Consider the following 18729-nt stretch of genomic DNA (forward strand, 5'->3'; position numbering starts at 1 on the left):
TTTTGCTTAGGGTGTTACATAAAATGTAGCGTTTAGGACATAATACCTTTCCAACATATGATACATTCTGAATCTGAAATCTATTAAGCTCTGAGGGTTTTGGATAAAGGGTCCTCAATCCATAATGAATGGGGGGTAGGAGGGGAAGGGACAAAGAAACTCCAATATCACGGGGGCCACGAGCGAAGACTTGTTCTCCCTTTCCACCCCAGAAGGTAGCCTGTCCACCACTCATCACTGGCCTCCTTGTATTCCCTGCCCCTCCTGGGCTCTGTCATTTCTGTTCTGTTTTGCTGCAACAGTCTGTATTTGAAGCCAAGACAGCCTCTCTGTTCCTTTTCAGTGGTGGGCTTTGGGACGGACCCTGACCGGCAGGTGGATATTATCACCGAGCTCGACCTCGTGAACACCACCCATGGAGTCACTCAGGTGTCCGGACTGCACAATGCCAGCAAGGCCTATTTATTTCAAGGTAAAGGCCCCTCCTTCTTCAGATGGAGGCAGAGCTTGGGGAAGAGAATCTGTCTGGGGAGTGTTCCTGTGGTGTGTGTGTGTGTGTCTCAGGCTCATCTCCACTATTTTTCTTGTGTTCCTGTCATAAATATGTTCAGAAATGTCAACAGGGTTCAGATAACTGAGGGATGTTCTGAGGGTGGGAGGGAGGCACTAGAGGCATGGCTGTGAAGTAGTTGGTTTTTGGTCGTGACACATTTCCTTGGGTATTTTGGTGGGGATCTAAAGTTGAGTGAAATTGCAAAGGTCTTGAAAGCCATTGGCCAGCCATGTTATTTTTACAGGATATGTCTTCAACTATTACCCTTATCTTTACCCATATCTATACTATATCTACACCTAGTCGTCTTCATGTATTTTCTCTCCTATTTAATGGGTACATGAGCATGGAGGATGTTTTATGGCTGTATTCTCTTAGGAGTGCAGCTTACTTTGTTCTCAGTTATCAAGGGAGCATGGTGGGCTTCTTACTTATTTATTTATTATTTAAGAGAGACACGGATAGCAAGAGAGAGCAGAGTAAGGGAGGAGAGGGGGAAGCAGGGAGCCTGATGTGGGGCTTGATCCCAGGACCCTGGGATCATGACCAGAGCTGAAGGCAGACACTTAACCACATGAAACAGCCAGGCGCCCCGTGTAGTGTGCTTCTTAAAAGCCTGACTGCCTGAGATCAAATTCCAGTGGTACCGCTTACTGGCTTTGAGACTTTGGGCAATCGTTCAGCCTTACGGTGCCTGTGTCCTCATCTAAAACACTAACGTACCTCTTTCATGGGGACGTTATAAGCAGTAGAGGAGCTAATCCAGCGAAGTGGTTAAAACTGTGTCCAATACCTCTAGTAGCTCCCCAGTGAGTCCTGGCCATTAGTACAGAACTCGTGCTATGTACCACACAACATGCTAATAGTGGGATTGCCAGTATGACAGGTGCAGCCCGTTCTAAAATATAGTGGGAGAAACAGTTAGTGCACAAGGAATTACTGAATTACAATTGCTGTACTTACTAGGAAGGGGATGTATAGGCTGCCAAAACAAAGTAGTACAGGGAGATCTGATTGAACCAGTGTGGAGAGACAGTAGTGGTCAGGTAAAGGTTACCTGGAAAATTGATGCATCGGCAGAGACCTGAGAAATGAATAGCCAGCCTGGTGTAGGGAGGGGCGGGAATTCAGAGCACTGTGGGCAGGGAAAATAGTGTGTAAGAAGGTCTGAAAGCAGAAACCAATAGAAAGGTGTCTAGTGTGGCTAAATGATGGCCAGTGGCTGGAGAGGTCGGCAGGGGCTGGGTTACCTTGGACCCTGTAGGCAGAACAGATATTTAGTTGATACCCAGAGGCTTAGACACATTGATGGTTTATGGCCGGTATCTGTTCTGATAGGTGGGAGGCCATGTACACTTGTGAACGATTGTAATTCTTCTCCTTGGTGTAGCATCAGGTCAATCATTTCATAATCTACTCTTAGAACGGAGGGGGGGTGGGTCTTTGTGAAGGTCGCTGCAGGGAGTGACCTCATTGGATATGATAGGGAGGCAGCTTGGGTATTCCTCTGAAAAGTTCTGGCATGGTTCTTTTCAGTCAGCCTTTTGTGAAGACAGCACAAAGGATTATTTTAGGGGCACCTGGGTGGCTCAGTGGGTTAAAGCCTCTGCCTTTGGCTCAGGTGATAATCTCAGGGTCCTGGGATTGAGCCCTGCATTGATGGGGATGAAGCCTCTGCCTTTGGCTCAGGTCATAATCTCAGGGTCCTGGGATCGAGCCCTGCTTGGTGGGGAGCCTGCTTCCCCCTCTCTCTCTGCCTGCCTCTCTGCCTACTTGTGATCTCTTTCTCTCAAATAAGTAAATAAAAAAAAAAAGGATTATTTTAGAATGGCTGGACCAATGTTAAGAGCTGAGATTTACGTATTTACTCTAGAGATAACGTAGGTCTTGTTAATGGTATATAATAAATATACAGATATTATATGATGATACATAACAAGATCAGGGGTATGCCAATATCCATTTACTCTTACTAAGGAATTGGCGAAGATTTTAAGCTGGGTATGGTTAAGAGAATACAGATGGAATTCCTTTTCTTTTTGTCTTGTACAAGGTCTGCTCAGTTACTGTTGAGAGGTCATGCTTCATGAAGGCAGAAGTCATCTCTATTTGGGTACATCCCTACATCCCTATGCATGTATGGCATGTAGTAGGTGATAACTACACATTTTTAATTGAATTAAAATTTCTTCTGTCTCACGTGCTCCATGAAAGGCTTATTGCCTATTTGACTCACTTTTTATTCATTTATTTATTCCACAAGTGTTAGCTTCTTAGGCAAGAATTCTGTTACTTTGTGTGATCTTTGCTTTGGCATCTACCTCTGGGATGTCCAGCAGGCTCCAGCTGTGGGGAGGGATTTTCAGCTTCTTTGATGGGAAGATTAACTTCATTATGGGAGGTTGACCGAGGAGGACTTTCCCTTAAGGATCCTTGTGATGCATTGGGCCTACCTGGATTATCCAGCTGCAGTTTCTGCACGTCAAGATCTGTAATTTAATCATAGGCTAAACCTGCTTTGCTATGTAAGGTAACATATTTACATGTTCTGGCAGTTAGGACATGGACATCTTTGGGAGCCATTATTGTGCTTACCACATCGTCCACCCTCTAGTCCCTAAAGGTTCAAGTCTGTCCCACATGCAGGATACATTCACCTCATCCCAATATTCCCCAAAACTCCCCTTATCCAGTCTCGTCAGATGAAAAATTCCAAATCTGATTTTCTACATAATTTAAATCAGGTATGACTCTGACTCTGAGTATCATAAATTTGGGGGGAACCTCGTCTCCATCTATGGATCTGTGAAAAGTAGGAAACAGGTAATCTGCTTCCCAAGAAAACGGTGGGACAAGTGTAGGGTACCTATAATAGGTAGACCTGATAATAGAATGGAAATCGGAAGAAGAAGGGGGCCACCAATCCCAAGGAATTTTGAACTCCAGTAGGGCAAACTCCGTTGGATTTCGGGATTTGGGAGTAATCCTGTGTGGTCCTTGGCTCTGCCTTCTGGGCCTGTGACTCATTCCTTTGAGTTATTCTTCCTTTTTCAGGCAGAGTAGCATGTGTTTGTTGTTGAATAGTTTTATCAATCTGTTTCCTGTCTGTAGAATTTTCAAAGTCTGTCAGCTTTTTCTCATTTCATCTTCTTTCAAAGGTTTCCTTCAGTCCAGGTTGGCAGTGTTTCTGCTGTAACATTCTCAGGAACCTTTAGGGTTTCCTGTCCATTGGACAAGAGATCTTTCTTAGAGAGCCCCATCTCTCTTCCTGTCCTGTGCCAAGAGTCACATACCTGATCTCTCCAGAGAGACCTCTGTGTGATTGAATCTTCCAAACTTGATCCTTCAGAAGCACTAGCAAAAGGTTGATCAGCTACACCTGTGGTTTTCACCCCAGAGCAGTATTTCCTGGCAGTGAATCTCCTCATTTTATGTCTTTTGCAGTCCAGATAGGCTGAGAGTTCTCCCATTCCTCAGGCCCTAGTTTCTTCCTGCTTATCAGCTCATCACTTCATCTCTCTGTTTCCTCTCATCTTTTACTCTAAGCAACAAAGAGAAACCAGACTGCACCTTCAACACTTTGCTTGGAAATCTCCTCAGCTAAATGTCCAGGTTCATCTTTTACAAGTCTTGCTTTCTGTGTTATTACAGGATACAATTTAGCTAAGCTTTCTGTCACTATGTAACAAGGATCCTGTGTCTTCCAGTTTCCATTCCTTTTTAGCCCTTGCCAGCAGCATTTTTAATGTCCATGTTTCTACTAATGGTCTGTTCTCAACAATTTAAGTATTCCCTAGGATGATACAGGTTTTCTCTACCATCCTCTTACTTCATTTTGAGTTCTCACTAGCAGAGTCTTTAACATCCATATTTCCACTAACAGTTTGTTAGTGGCAGCCAGGGCTTTCTGTCATGCTCTTCAGAATTTTTTCAGCCTCTGCTCATTATTCAATTCCAGAGCCACTTCCATGTTTTTAGTTATTTGTTACAGGAGCATCCTACTTCTAGGTGAAAAAATCTATGTTAGTTTCCTGTTTTGCTGTAACAGATTGCCACAAATTTAGTGGCTAGAAACAAAACAAATTTATTATCTTATAATTTTGGATGTGAGAAGTCCAAAATGACTTTTGGCAGGCTAAAATCAAAGTATTGGCAGAGCTGTCTTCCTTCTGGAGTCTTTACAGGTATTTAGACCATTTATATTTAATGTCATTATTGACCTGTTTATATTTAAATATATCTTTTTGCTATTTGTTTTCTATTTGTCCTGTGTATTCTTTATTCAATTTTTTCCACTTTTTGGCTTCTTTTGGATTAATTAAAGTTTTTTTCCCAATGATTTCATTTAATTTCCTTTGCTGGCTTTTTAGCTATAACTCTGTTTCATTATTTTAGTGGTTGCTTTAGGCTTTATGGTATACATCGTTAAATTATTACAATCCACCTTCAAGTAAAAGTATACAACTTCATGTATATTGTAAGAACATTTCAATAGTTTACTTCTTTTCTCCTGGTCATCAATCTATCATCACACATGTTACTTCCCATCCCACATTATTATTTCTGTTTAATCAGTCAAGTATCTTTGAAAAGATTTAGATAATAAGAAAATCAATCACATAATTACCCATGTAGTTACTATTTTCTGTTTTTTTGGTATCTTGTGTGGATTCTTATTTCCATCTGATATCATTCTCATCCTGTCTCAAGGACCTCCTTCAACATTTCTTGTAGTGCAGGTCTGTTGGTGATGAATTCTTTTGGATTTTGTATGTCTGAAAAAGTATTTTGTTTTCATTTTTTTGAAAGATATTTTTGCTGGGTATAGAATACTGGGTTGACAGGTTTTTTTCCCTTTCAGTACTTTAAAGATGTTGATTCATTTTCTTCTCATGTACATTGTTTCCAACAAGAAATCTGTGTCACCTTATTTTTGTTCCTCTGTAGGTAATTTTCTTTCTTCTGATTTTAAGACTCTCTTCATCACTGATTTTGAGTGATTTGATTATGGTGTACCTCGGTGTGTTCTTTCTTTCTTTTTCTTTTCTTTTTTTTTTTCAAAGATTTTTATTTATTTATCTGACAGAGAGAGAGATTACAAGTAGGCAGAGAGGCAGGCAGAGAGAGTGGGAAGCAGGGCTCCCTGCTGAGCAGAGAGCCCGATGAGGGGCTCGATCCCAGGACCCTGAGATCATGACCTGAGCTGAAGGCAGAGGCTTTACCCACTGAGCCACCCAGGTGCCCCTCAGTGTGGTGTTCTTTATGTTTTTTTTTTCCTGTGTGAGATCTCTCTCTCTCTCTCTCTTTTTAATTTGTCAGAGAGAGAGAGCACAAGCAGGAAGAGTGGCAGCCAGAGCAGGCAGAGGGAGAAGCAGACTGTCTGATGAGCAAGGAGCCTGATGTAGGACTCTGATCCCAGGATCCTGGGATCATGACCTGAGCCGAAAGCAGATGCTTAACTGACTGAACCACCCAGGCATCCCTGTGTGAGACCTCTTGCACTTCATCAAATTTGGAAAGAATTTGGCCATTATATCTTTAACTATTTTTTTCTGTCCCCATCTCTCTTCTTTAGGGACTCCAATTACATGTATGTTTGGCTGCTTAAAGTTGTTCCATAGTTTTCAGATATTCTGTTCATTTCAAAAATTATAGTTCATTTTTTTTTCTGTAGTATTTTTGATAGTTTCTCTTGCAATACTTTCAGGGTCACTAAAGTTTTCTTCTGTAGTGTCTGCTATTAGTATCATTTAGTGTGTTTTTTTTTTTTTTTGTTAATCTCATATGTTATGGCTTCATCTCTGTAAATTTATTTTGACTCTTGAAAAAATATTCCATGTCTGCTTTTAAATTTTTGAATAGATGGAATCCAGTTATAATAACTGTTGTAATGTCCTTGACTGCTAATTCTATTGGATCAGTGGTGGGTTAATTTTTCTTGATTAATTTTTCTCCTCATTACTACTTCCTTGCATGTCTGGTAATTTTTGATTGAATGTCAGGCATTGTTATTTTACCTTGTTTAGTGCTGGCTGTTTTGTATTCTTATAAATATTCATGGTATCTTTCTAGGAAACAGTTAAGTTACTGGGAAACAGTTTGATCTTTTTGAATCCTACATATAAGGTTTCTTAGATAGCCCAAAGCAGTACTAATGTTAATAGTTAGAGTAGAGCTAATTATTTACCATCACTGAGGTAAGACATTCTATGTGCTCTACCCAATTCCCTATGAATTGTGAGAGCTTTCAGCTTAAATGGTAGAAATAGGTAGTATTCTCTCCTGTGTGTATTTTGAGCACTGTTACCTTTTGGGTCCTGGTTCTGTGTTTTTGGGTAGTTTTCTCATGTGCATGTAATCCACTGAGTACTGATCTTGAGAGAGATCTGTATTTTTTTTTCTCTCTGCTTTTGTCTCCATTCATGTATACTTTCCTGTGTAATATGAGTGACTTGGTCTCCCCTGACTCTCTGCTTCCCCACCTCAACTCAGGGATGTTGCTGGGCTCTGACCCAGCTTGGGACCTCTCCTAGAGCAATAAGCTTGGGTAATTGTAGGGCTCATCTCCCTTGTTTTTCATTTTTCAAGGATTACTGCCCTTTAGTAACTGATAAACGATGTCTTGAAAACTCCTATTTCATTGAGTATTCCTTTTTTTTTTCTTAAAGATTTTATTTATTTATTTGACAGACAGAGATCACAAGTAGGCAGAGAGGCAGGCAGAGAGAGAGGGGGAAGCAGACTCCCCGCTGAGCAGAGATCCTGATGTGGGGCTCGATCCCAGGACCCTGGGATCATGACCTGAGCTGAAGGCAGAGGCTTTAACCCACTGAGCCACCCAGGTGCCCCTGAATGTTCCTTTTAAATTTAAATTCAGATTAAAAATTTGTTTCCTTGCCCATGCTAGCCATATTTCAAGTGGTCAGTTGCTTTATGTGGCTGGGGTTAGTTACTCTGCTGGACTGTGCAGGTCTGAAGAGGCTCTGAGATTTTACTCTTTTATTATGCCACATTTAATATGGGCAAGCTACAAAATCCCGTCTTTCAGTAGTAATACATGATAGCAACTAGCAAGCTACTTGACTCACTGCCTCACAGTACTTCCATTTACTCATTGATAAAGTGGGTTAATAATAGTATCTGCTATATATGGTTATAGTGAGGATGAAATAAATTAATACATTTAAATGTTACACCTGTATTTGGTACATGGTGAGCTCTCATTAGATGTGAGTTCATACATTTTTAAGTAATAGGGTATAACTTTGGCCTTCTTCTCCTACGTGTATCATCTGTCTTGTGTGTTATTAGTGTCAGATTTTAACCTGCAGTGGTAGATTGGGATAGCGGGAAAAGCAGAGGGCTGGGGAGGGGGCAGAAGAGTAGGGATCAGGACTTTATATGTAACAATTTGTATCATTCTCACATCCTTACAGCCACATAAAGTAAGTACTTTTATTGCCCCATTTTATCAATGAGTAAGTGGAAGTACCTTGAAGGAGTACTTAGGGGTGCTTAGTGGGTATGTCACTTAATGTTCTCAAGAGTCAGATTTCTCACCTGGAAGTGGGAAGGATAATACATAGACTGGGTGTAAGGATTAAATGACAGTGTATGAGAAGGCACTGAAAGGTGTAAAGTGTAAAACACAAATTCATTATTCTTTCCTTCATTTATTTTTATCCCTTCTCATATTTCATCATCCTAAGTCCAGCTCTGAGTTGATATATATTAAGGGAGGGAAAAACCTTCATTTCAATGCTAGCCTGTTAATATTATATTGATGAATTTAAGTAGAAAGCTTGCTTAATTAGCAACACTCCTAAAATAGCAACTCCACAGCCTGATAGGATTTATTTGGGGGCTGGCCAGCCTTTTAAGGTTGTCTTTGTCACTGCTGTCCTTGTAGAGTGCAGAGAATTGAATAAGTAAGATTTTTATTCCCTTCTTACTTGAAACAAATTATATTTTACTGGGGGTTGAGAATGGGGGCGGAGAGAATGAATGGCTATGTGTGAGCCTGACATAGATCTTCTCTAAGCTGAAAAACATCCTAAATACCAGCTTTAGAGTGTCAAACATGATTTTGGAAAATTTCTGCTTTGCCTTGAATGGGACTCAGAGAAGGTCTGAGGGTTTGGAACTGTACTTCTCTCTGACTGACAGTGCCTTGCTGTTAAGTAGTTGGGAGAATGTGTCTGTCCATTGGTGTCTCCTTTATAAAAGTGAATTAAAATATGCATGAGTGAAGATTCTTTAATGTGTTGCTTTTTTTTTTTTCCTTCTGTCAGGAAAATGCTACCTTTCTGGAGGTCTGTTTTAGAAGAGTTTCTAAAGAAAAAAAAAATAGTATCTTTCAAGTCGTATGTTTTACGTGACAAGATAGAACAAAGGCTCATGTGGGATATTCAGGATGATTGAGGCTTTTATCACTTACTGCATTCTGGGATTAATGCTAGGTGTTGTGGGAGACACAGATTAATAAGGCAGAGATCTTGACCCCAGCGAGGTTATCATCTAGAAGGGCAGACACGGAATGCCCTTGGATACTCTCGTGTACAGGGGAGGAGAGCTGTCTTTGTAGTGGATTATAGATAAGATCCCAAGCATGCTGAAGAGAAGCTTCTCACTGGATAACTTGGGGAAGGCTCCTTGGAGGAGAGAGGTAGCACCTGAAGCAGACCTTGCAAAATGGACAGGAATTAAATACACCGCTCTTGTGGAATCATTTTCACGAAACAGTATTTGAAGCTTGAGTTATAGCTCTTAATGCTTTGAAAATCTGAATAAGATGGAGTTACCCAAAAGGTTTGTTTAATGCTGATCTTCCACATTTCCTGCCACCCACTATTGCCCAAGTCTGAATTGTTTTTTCTGTTGATTGGTTGCGCCTAGTCACTAATTACCTCTGGGAGCATTTACAAGTCAACCTCACTTTGAGTGGAGTGATTTAGTATAACTTTGCATTTAATCAATTAGTGGAGGGATTCAGTTCACATACCAGCATCTCCCCAATATAGGTATTTTTGCTCTTGCCAAAATAAAACTGAAGAAAGCTGTGGGAGTGGAGAGGGTTTTCAAGTTCCCCTCTGGGCAAATTAACACCTGCAGTGGCATAGTCTGGAAAATCATTCAGTGGCTATGTGACTAAATGTATATCGTAGAGAAAATAAATAATTTCCCAAATATGCACACTTCTAACATCTGCACTGAAATCTGTTTTCTTCGTCATGCTCCTTCTCCCATCAAATAATACATTAAGGACAGCAGAGATGGAGAGAGACACCAGAGAATGTAAAAAGATAAGAATTCTTTTAGAAATTACTATGCATATGTACCAATTCCAGACCTTGGGCAAATTACTTTACCTCTTGGCATGTGTTTCCTCTCAGGACATTGGATAATAATGATAATGTCTATGATACAAGATATTCTTTTTTTTTTTTTTTTAAAGATTTTATTTATTTATTTGACAGACAGAGATCACAAGTAGGCAGAGAGGCAGAGAGAGGAAGGGGGAAGCAGGCTCCCTGCTGAGCAGAGAGCCCAATGTGGGGCTTGATCCTAGGACCCTGAGATCATGACCTGAGCTGAAGGCAGAGCCTTTAACCCACTGAGTCACCCAGGTGCCCAGATACAAGATATTCTTAAGGGTTAATTTAGATAAATATTAAATTCATTGTAAACAACAAACAAATTAAATGTTAATCAGTATTATTACTAAGCATTCAACAAGTATAAATTTTTTCATTAACTGTGTAGCTGGTATCTACTACTACATACTAGGCACTTTCCAGTACAAGGAATTCAGCAGAAGCAAATCAGACAATATCTGGCTTTTAAGGGGAAACAGACAATAAGCAAATAAGTAAGTATAAAGTAAGTTTGGATAACTATAATTTTTTTCAATTTCAGATGACTTTAAATAATTTATGCATTCATTTAAAAAATATTTTAGTTATTTATTTGAAAGAGAGAGAGAGAAAGCATGAGCCAGGGGTAGGGACAAGGGGAGAGGGATGGGGACAACCAGACTCCCCACTGAGCAGGGAGCCCTACTTGGGCTCAACTTGGGGCTCAATCCCAGGACCCTGAGATCATGACCTGAGCCTAAGGCAGACACTTAACTGACGAAGCCACCCAGGTGCCTTCAATTTATACACTTAAATTCAGTAGAATATTTTTGTTTTGTTTTCTTTCAAAGAGTATTTGCAATTACCTACTGTACTTAATTCCTAATGAGGATGGATAACTTGTCTGAACTGAATTTTTTTTTTTTCCGAAAAGGAGGGTTATCTCAACTTCTAAAGTTTGTCTTTCATCCTTCTCCCAGCACTCTTACTTTTGTACTATATTCATAGAGTATTCTACAGATGAAGAAACAAGATCTAGAGATAGTTCCAGGAGCTCATGTTATCAGTAATGATGGACATAGGATTTGAACTCGGGTCTATACCTGCAGTCTGTGTCTTCGCCCCCCACTCCACCTCCTGCTTGTGTTTCCTTAATGGATGAGAGTAGGAATGAGTACATGAGTGCAATCCAATAAGAGACAGCTTCTCTTAAGAGAAACCAAAGGATGTCTGCTAGAGTATCTTTTGGCAGGTATTGTAAATCCACCAGGACAGATGGTTGTCTCGTCAGTTGGCGAGTTCCATTTAATAGAATTTTATGATTCTTTCCCTTGGCGGGGTGTGCTGAATGGCTGCAGATGAATGCCTGGTAATCTGTTTGGCAGCCCAAACAGAACATGCAAGAAAGTCAGAATGAACCACGGGGCTCCTCTTGACTGTGTATCCATTTAAAATGTAGTCTCTGTGGCCTGTTGACCAGAGTTTTCTTTTCTTTTTAAAGATTTTATTTATTTATTTGACACACACACACGCACACACACACACACACAGAGGGAACAAAAGCAGAGGGAATGGGAGAGGGAGAAGCAGGCTTCCTGCCTAGCAGGGAGCCCAATGTGGGGCTCGATCCCAAGACCCTGAGCCGAAGGCAGACAGTGAACGACTGAGCCACCCAGACGCCCGTGACCAGGAGTTTCTTTCTTTCTTTCTTTCTTTTTTTTTTTAAGATTTTATTTATTTATTTGACAGAGATCACAAGTAGGCAGAGAGGCAGGCAGAGAGAGAGGAGGAAGCAGGCCCCCTGCTGAGCAGAGAACCCGATGTGGGGCTCAATCCCAAGACCCTGGGATCATGACCTGAGCTGAAGGCAGAGGCTTTAACCCACTGAGCCACCCAGGTGCCCCGACCAGGATTTTCTTGAGAGAGCACTGTGGGTGAATGAGATGGGCACTCACTGCAGTAGTCTTTGATGAATGCTGTGATTCTTAATTGGGATGTATTTTAACATATTGGGACTAAATTCTTTCCTGTGGGAACACAACTCCAAAATTAGAATGTCAATCAGTGGAAAAATAACATTTGATATGCAAATGTTTTATTTAAATACAACTTTTCATGGATGCAGCCAGTGTGTGAGGTGGAGCCGACTCGTACTCGTACCGATAAGTGGGCTGGCTCAGTCCTCATGCTTACATTCTGGGGAAAAAACAAGGCTCGCAAACCGACCGGCAGCTCAGGGCTGCAGAGTAGGCGTGGGACCATGTGCCTGGGGAAGCAGGTTCTAGAATGGCTTTCGCTTGACTGCTGGGTAGTTTACTTCTCTGGACCTTAGGTCTTTTAAGTCATACATTTTTTTTTTTAACTTGACAAGGAGTTATTCTGCAAAACAAAAGAAGAATACATACAAGCAGGAAGGATAATAGAAGCAACAACACTCTCACTGTCCCCCAGAATCAGCAAATGTTAACATTGTGTCACATTTGCTTAGAGCCTTAGAGACAGTTACAGAATAAGTTGAAGTCTCTATGTTCCCGTCTTAGTTCCTTTCTTTTCTCAGCCTCCCTAGAGACCATGCTAACGTGGTAGATGATTACACAGTACGTGTGTGTGTGTGTGTGTGTGTGTGTGTGGTGTGTGTGTGTGTGTGTATTACCACATTTATGTGTGTCCATATGCAAGAAATATAACAGGGAGGGTGGCTATGTAGGGTATGTATGGTGGCTAAGTGTACAGCCTCAGGAGCCAGACTGTTTAGATCGAAATCCCTGCTCTGACTCTTGCTAGCTGTGTAATGTTGGGCAACTTCTTTTACTCTTTTACTTCCCTTTGGCTCACTTTTTTTCCATGTATGATATGGGGATAATAAAGCATCTATCTCATAGGATCGTTCTCTGGGTCAAGTGAGTTCATTCATATAATGTATTAGTACATTATCAGGCATATGGGAAACATTCAGTGAATGTTAACAACTGCTTATATAAATGGCATCACACAGTATGGATGTTTCTGAAACTTATCTCACTCCCCATTATCCTTTTGAGGACCTGTGGGTCTGGGTCATTAGTTTGAACTGCTGCAGAACACCTCAGTGCATTCATCCCTTTGCCTTTTTTTTTTTTTTTAAAGATTTTATTTATTTATTTGAGAGAGAGAGAGACAGTGAGAGAGAGCATGAGCGAGGAGAAGGTCAGAGAGAGAAGCAGACTCTCCGTGGAGCTGGGAGCCCAATGCGGGACTCGATCCTGGAACTCCGGGATCATGAACTGAGCCGAAGGCAGTCGTCCAACCAACTGAGCCACCCAGGCGTCCCCATCCCTTTGCCTTTTGATGGAACTTTGGCTTGGTTCAGATTTCTGACAAACCGTATTTTAGTGTGCACTTTTTGTGCGTGCCTCCTTGTCCATGGTTCTTAAATTCTTAATATATGTACCTTTCCATAGAGAGAATTCTTTTTTTTTTTTAAAGATTTTATTTATTTATTTGTCAGAGAGAGAGAGAGGGAGAGAGAGCGAGCACAGGCAGACAGAATGGCAGGCAGAGGCAGAGGGAGAAGCAGGCTCCCTGATGAGCAGAGAGCCCGATGTGGGACTCGATCCCAGGACGCCGGGATCATAACCTGAGCCGAAGGCAGCTGCTTAACCAACTGAGCCACCCAGGCGTCCCTAGAGAGAGAGAATTCTTTTTTAAAAAATTTTTTTATTTTTAAAGATCTTTATTTATTTATTTGACAGATAGAGATCACAAGTAGGCAGAGAGGCAGCCAGAGAGGGAGAGAGAGGAGGAAGCAGGCTCCTCGCTGAGCAGAGAGTCCGATATGGGGCTCGATCCCAGGACCCTGGGATCATGACCCGAGCCAAAGGCAGAGGCTTTAACCCACTGAGCCACCCAGGCACCCCCATAGAGAGGATTCTTTTTTTTTTTTTTTTTTTAAGATCTTATTTATTCATTTGACAGAGAGAGATCACAAGTAGGCAGAGAGGCAGGCAGAGAGAGAGGAGGAAGCAGGCCCCCCGCTGAGCAGAGAGCCCAAGGCAGGGCTCAATCCCAGGACCCTGGGACCATGACCCGAGCTGAAGGCAGAGGCTTTAACCCACTGAGCCACCCAGGCGCCCCCATCGAGAGGATTCTTTAAGGGAATCCTTAATTGTCCAGCAAGCCAGTCCTGTGGTTGGTTACCTCCAATGATGGAAATAATGCTATATCGCCAGGCAGTTCATATTATTTTGGGCTACGCTGTCAGAGATAATTTAAAGGAAGACACATTTTGACTTAATGGCAATGCCCTTCTGTTGCTCCCTCATTCCAGTCACATTGGCCACCTTTGGTTCCATGAACACACCAGGAGTTTCCCTGACCCATACTGTCATTTCTCCTTGCAAAAGTCCTGGAAGCCCATGTCTCTGCACTTTCTATACCTGGCTCTTACCCTTGACGAGGCCTTCTCCTGCCATCTTACTTGGTCCCCTGTTCCGCTCTCAGTCACCACTTCCTGGTGTTTAGTCCTTCAGAGTTCCTACCGTAAATGGAAATGATATATTTCTTTCTGTTTCCTTTAACTTTGTTTCCTAGTCTATTATAGATCACTGCGTGTCTCTACTCATTTTGTTTTCTGTTCTGAATCAGTATCCAGCACGATGCTAATGCCTGGCACTTTTGGTACTCAAGAAAGATTTGTTCAGGTCGAGGCACCTGTGACCTCAGAGTAAGTCTATATCCCCTTCTCATGAGGTAGGCTTTCAGAGATTTGCAGGAAGCTTTTAAGGTCTCACATCCTAACTTTCTTTAGGCTAAACATTTCTGATTACTGGGGCAGTTCCCCCATTGTTTTTTCTCCTTTGAATACCCAGCTCTTTGTCTATGTCCCTAATGATGTTTGACATCTTAAACTGAACATGGTGCTTCCAGCATGGGCTGATCAGGACATAGCAGAGCATCCCTTTCTTGTTCAAATACATATGTTCCTATTAATATTTTGCATGTGTCCCTGTTACAGAACTAACTCATGATAAACTTATTACAGACCAAGACCCCACGGAGGCTTGTTTGTTTGTTGTTCTCACTACTGCTGACCTCTGAGTTCTCCCTTCTTGATCTCATGCAGTTGGTTTTTTGGATTCATGTTTATATCTTTATGTTCATTATCATTAGATTTTATTACTGTCTATAAAGGGAGAGGGCTGGATTAAATCACCAAGGTCACTTGCAGCTCTTAAAAATGGAATCGATTATTCTAAAACAGCATTGTCCAATGGAGCTTTATGGGGTGATGGAAATGTTCTATATCTGTACAGCCCAGGACAGTAGCTATGGGCCAGATGTGGCTGTTGAGCACTTGAGTTGTGGCTACTGTAGCTGGAAAACTGAATTTTAAATCTTACTTAATTTCAAGCATTTTAAATATAAGTACCATATGTGGTTAGTGGCTATCATATTGGACAGCACAGTTCTGGAGAAAAACTTTCAGATTTTTAAGAGTTGAGAGGGTGTATCTAGCATATATGGGAAAACCAACATGGGGATAGAATGGCCTGCTCAGGATTCATTTACTCAGTCAGGGGTCTTTTATTTATTTAATAGTTTTTTTCTTTTTCTTTTTCTTTCTTTCTTTTTTTTTCCCACTGAGTGTCAACAGTGTGTTAGGCACAATACGAGGTACTAGAGATTCAGCTGTGAAGAAGACAGTCTTAGCTCCTGCTCTCAAGGGACCTTCTATCTGGTGCAGTAGTTCTCAGCTCTGGTTTCATATTAGAACTACTTGGGGAACTTTAAAAAATTCTGATGCTGAGGACCAATCTTTAAGAGATTATGATCCACTTATAAAATAAATAAGTCATGTGGATGAAAAGCACAGCATAGGGAGTTCAGTCAATAATATGTGATAACTTTGTATGCTGACAGGTGGTAACTCCACTTACTGTGGTGAACATGGCATAACACAGAGAATTGTGAACTCACTAGGTTGTGTACCTGAAACTAATATAACATTATATGTTACCTATACTTAAATTAAAAAATAGAGATGATGATTTATTTGATCTATCTACTGGGCGGCCCATAGTAGACTTTGATAGTCTTATAAAAACTCCACTGGTGATCCTAATTGGTAGTCAGGGTTCAGAATCTCTGGTCTAGGGGAAAGTAAGTACCCTTTTTGATAAATAGGGGAAGAGAGTCAAGTTTAACGTTCTACTTTGATGGGGAGGTTTCCTGCACATTTTGGAGTCTCCCACTTGATACCCACTTGACATAATCCAATCCTCCCTCTCCCCAAAAGAAAGCTTTTAGCTGTCAGAAACATGGTGGTCTGTGAAATCAGTTACATGGCCTTATTTGTTGGGTCATGGTGACCGACCTGCAAACATATCCCGAAGCTGTGAGCTCTGTCTTCTTGCAAATTGTTATTATTCGTCTCCAAACTGGGTTTCTCTGTGTGGTACTTTTTTCATCTATAGTTTTGGTCAGTTCAGATTCTAGAACTTGAAGCTAGCACTCGGCCCCAATGGGTTAAGAAGAGTGAGGAGCCAAATGTTGAGGAGGTGGAAGGAATGTCGTCTTGGAACCTTTATGGAGGAGGAGGCTTATGGTTGTACCACTCAATATAGTCAGGGCTTTGATGTGGCTAATACCAACAAGGATTGGGTTCTTTCTCCATGTTCATCGTGGAACACAAGAGGCTTCTGGAGCAGGCCGACAGAGCATCCTTTATGTAGAACATTGCTGGTTGTTGTGACCGAGGGAAAAAAGAGCATGACAAAGCATGAGCTGACTTTTAAAGCTTCTGACTGTAAGTATATCACTTTTGCTCAAAACAAGTTCCGTGCCCAAGTAAGAAAGTGACCTTCCCCTGGGAATGGCAGTAAATATTTGTGAATGATAATACAGTTTATTAACGGTCTTCCTTTCTCATCCCAGGTATTTGGTTCAGCCTGCTTTTGGCTCTGGAACATACTTGTCCCCCTGCCTGTCTCTAGGGAGAGCATCCAGAAATCTTGTGCATTCACAGGCATGGAGTCAAAGTCTACAATCCTGTGATGGGTCTTTATATCAGATACTCATTTGCCTCCTCTTGCTTCCGGTGTGCATGAACAAAAAAGGCAAATAATTTGCTTCCCATACACCCAATATATAATGTTAGATCAGGGCTAGAATAACTTAAATAAATATTTTTTTTTTTGGGAAAGGGGAAGAATGGGAGAAACACAATTATAACAACTTTGGGATTTAATGGGGGAGATGTTATAAGGGTCCCTTACGTTAGGAATTGAGCGTGCTCTTTTGTTCTTGAAGTAGATCTCCAGTCCATTGTTTTCCATGGCTCTTGGTTTTACTTTTTTGGGAGTCCCTATTCTTCCACTATTCTCCGGGGTGGCTGAAAAACTGTCAATCCACTTTTTCCCCATAAAAGTTTGGGAGCAAAGTGTTTTTTTGTTCTTGAACAGTTATAAACTAGTTGAAGATTGCGTGGCTCTTTGGCTGTAAAACAAGAATAAAACTTAGTCATTTCTGTCATTGATTTAATTCCAGTCTGCTGTATGTACCAAGGGCCACACTCACAGTTCATTCTGGTTACATTAAGCACACCAGCTTTTCATGGAAGAGCCAGACTCTTTTCACCATTTTGTCCAACTGAAAGGATTCACTGGCACTCCCTTGATTTGTTCAGATGTTTTAACAATGAGTGGGTTGTCTAACCCTTCATTTGATCCTTATCTCAAGGCTGGTTTTTCAGTTTTACCTGTCATTCTAAGGAGAGGACAAAAAGTTAGGTCTCTTTCAACCCAGTATGCCCTGGCATTTCTTTCTTTCTTTCTTTCTTTTTTTGTTTTTTAAGTTTGGTTTTTTTTTTTTTTTTAAGATTTTATTTATTTATTTGACAGACAGAGATCATAAGTAGGCAGAGCGGCAGGCAGAGAGAGGAAGAGAAGCAGGCCTCCTGCTGAGCAGAGAGCCCGATGCGGGGCCTGATCCCAGGATCCTGGGATCATGACCCGAGCTGAAAGCAGTGGCCTTAACCCACTGAGCCACCCAGGCACCCCTCTTTTTCTTTTTTTAAAGATTTAGTTAATTAATTTATTTGACAGAGAGATCAAAAGTAGGCAGAGAGTTAGGCAGAGAGAGAGGAGGAAGCAGGCTCCCCGCTGAGCAGAGAGCCCGATGCCGGGCTCAATCCAAGGACCCTGGGATCATGACCTGAGCTGAAGGCAGAGGCTTTAACCCACTGAGCCACCCAGGTGCCCCTGCCCTGGCATTTCTGACTCTCCGTTCCCCTTCATTTCCATCCACAAGGCGGCCAATTCTTTTCTCTTTCACCTTGTCTTATTTTGCTGGGGCCACCGTATCAAAGTGCCACAGATTGGGTGGCTTAAACAACAGCAGTGTATTGTCTCTAGGTTATGGAGGCCAGAAGTCCACAATCAAGGTGAGGACGGAGTGAGTTGGCCCTTCTAAGGGCTCTGAGGGGAGGATCCGTTCCAAGCCCCCTTTCTTGCCTTGTAGTTGGTTGTTTTCTCTCTGTGTCTCTTCATTTTTCCTCTAGGGGCATCTCTGTGTCCTTATTTCCCCTTTTTACAGGGACACCAGTCATATTGGATTGGGACCCACCCTCAGACCTCATATTAACATGTTACCTCTGTAAAGACCCTGTCTCCAAATGTGGTCCATTTTGAGTTACCGGGAGTTAGGGCTTCAACAACATTTGAATGTGGGTTTGGGAGGATATAATTCAATGCATAGCACATCTCTTTCCTCTAGTCCTTGTCAAAGGCAGCCAGTAATAATCAAGACACATACTAACTTTCTGTGTTTTTTCAAGCTCATCGGATT

General features: G+C 41.6%; 1 protein-coding gene across 1 annotated transcript in view; it reads left to right on the forward strand.

Annotated features, from left to right (window-relative positions):
* NELL1 (neural EGFL like 1) overlaps nucleotides 1-18729 on the forward strand; it is an 845189-nt gene that overhangs the window by 9547 nt on the left and 816913 nt on the right. The window contains 1 exon segment of the mRNA XM_047693683.1: nucleotides 344-472. Within this exon segment, the coding sequence (XP_047549639.1) occupies nucleotides 344-472 (129 nt within the window).

Source organism: Lutra lutra, chromosome 10, assembly GCF_902655055.1.
Source record: "Lutra lutra chromosome 10, mLutLut1.2, whole genome shotgun sequence".
Taxonomy (NCBI): domain Eukaryota; kingdom Metazoa; phylum Chordata; class Mammalia; order Carnivora; family Mustelidae; genus Lutra; species Lutra lutra.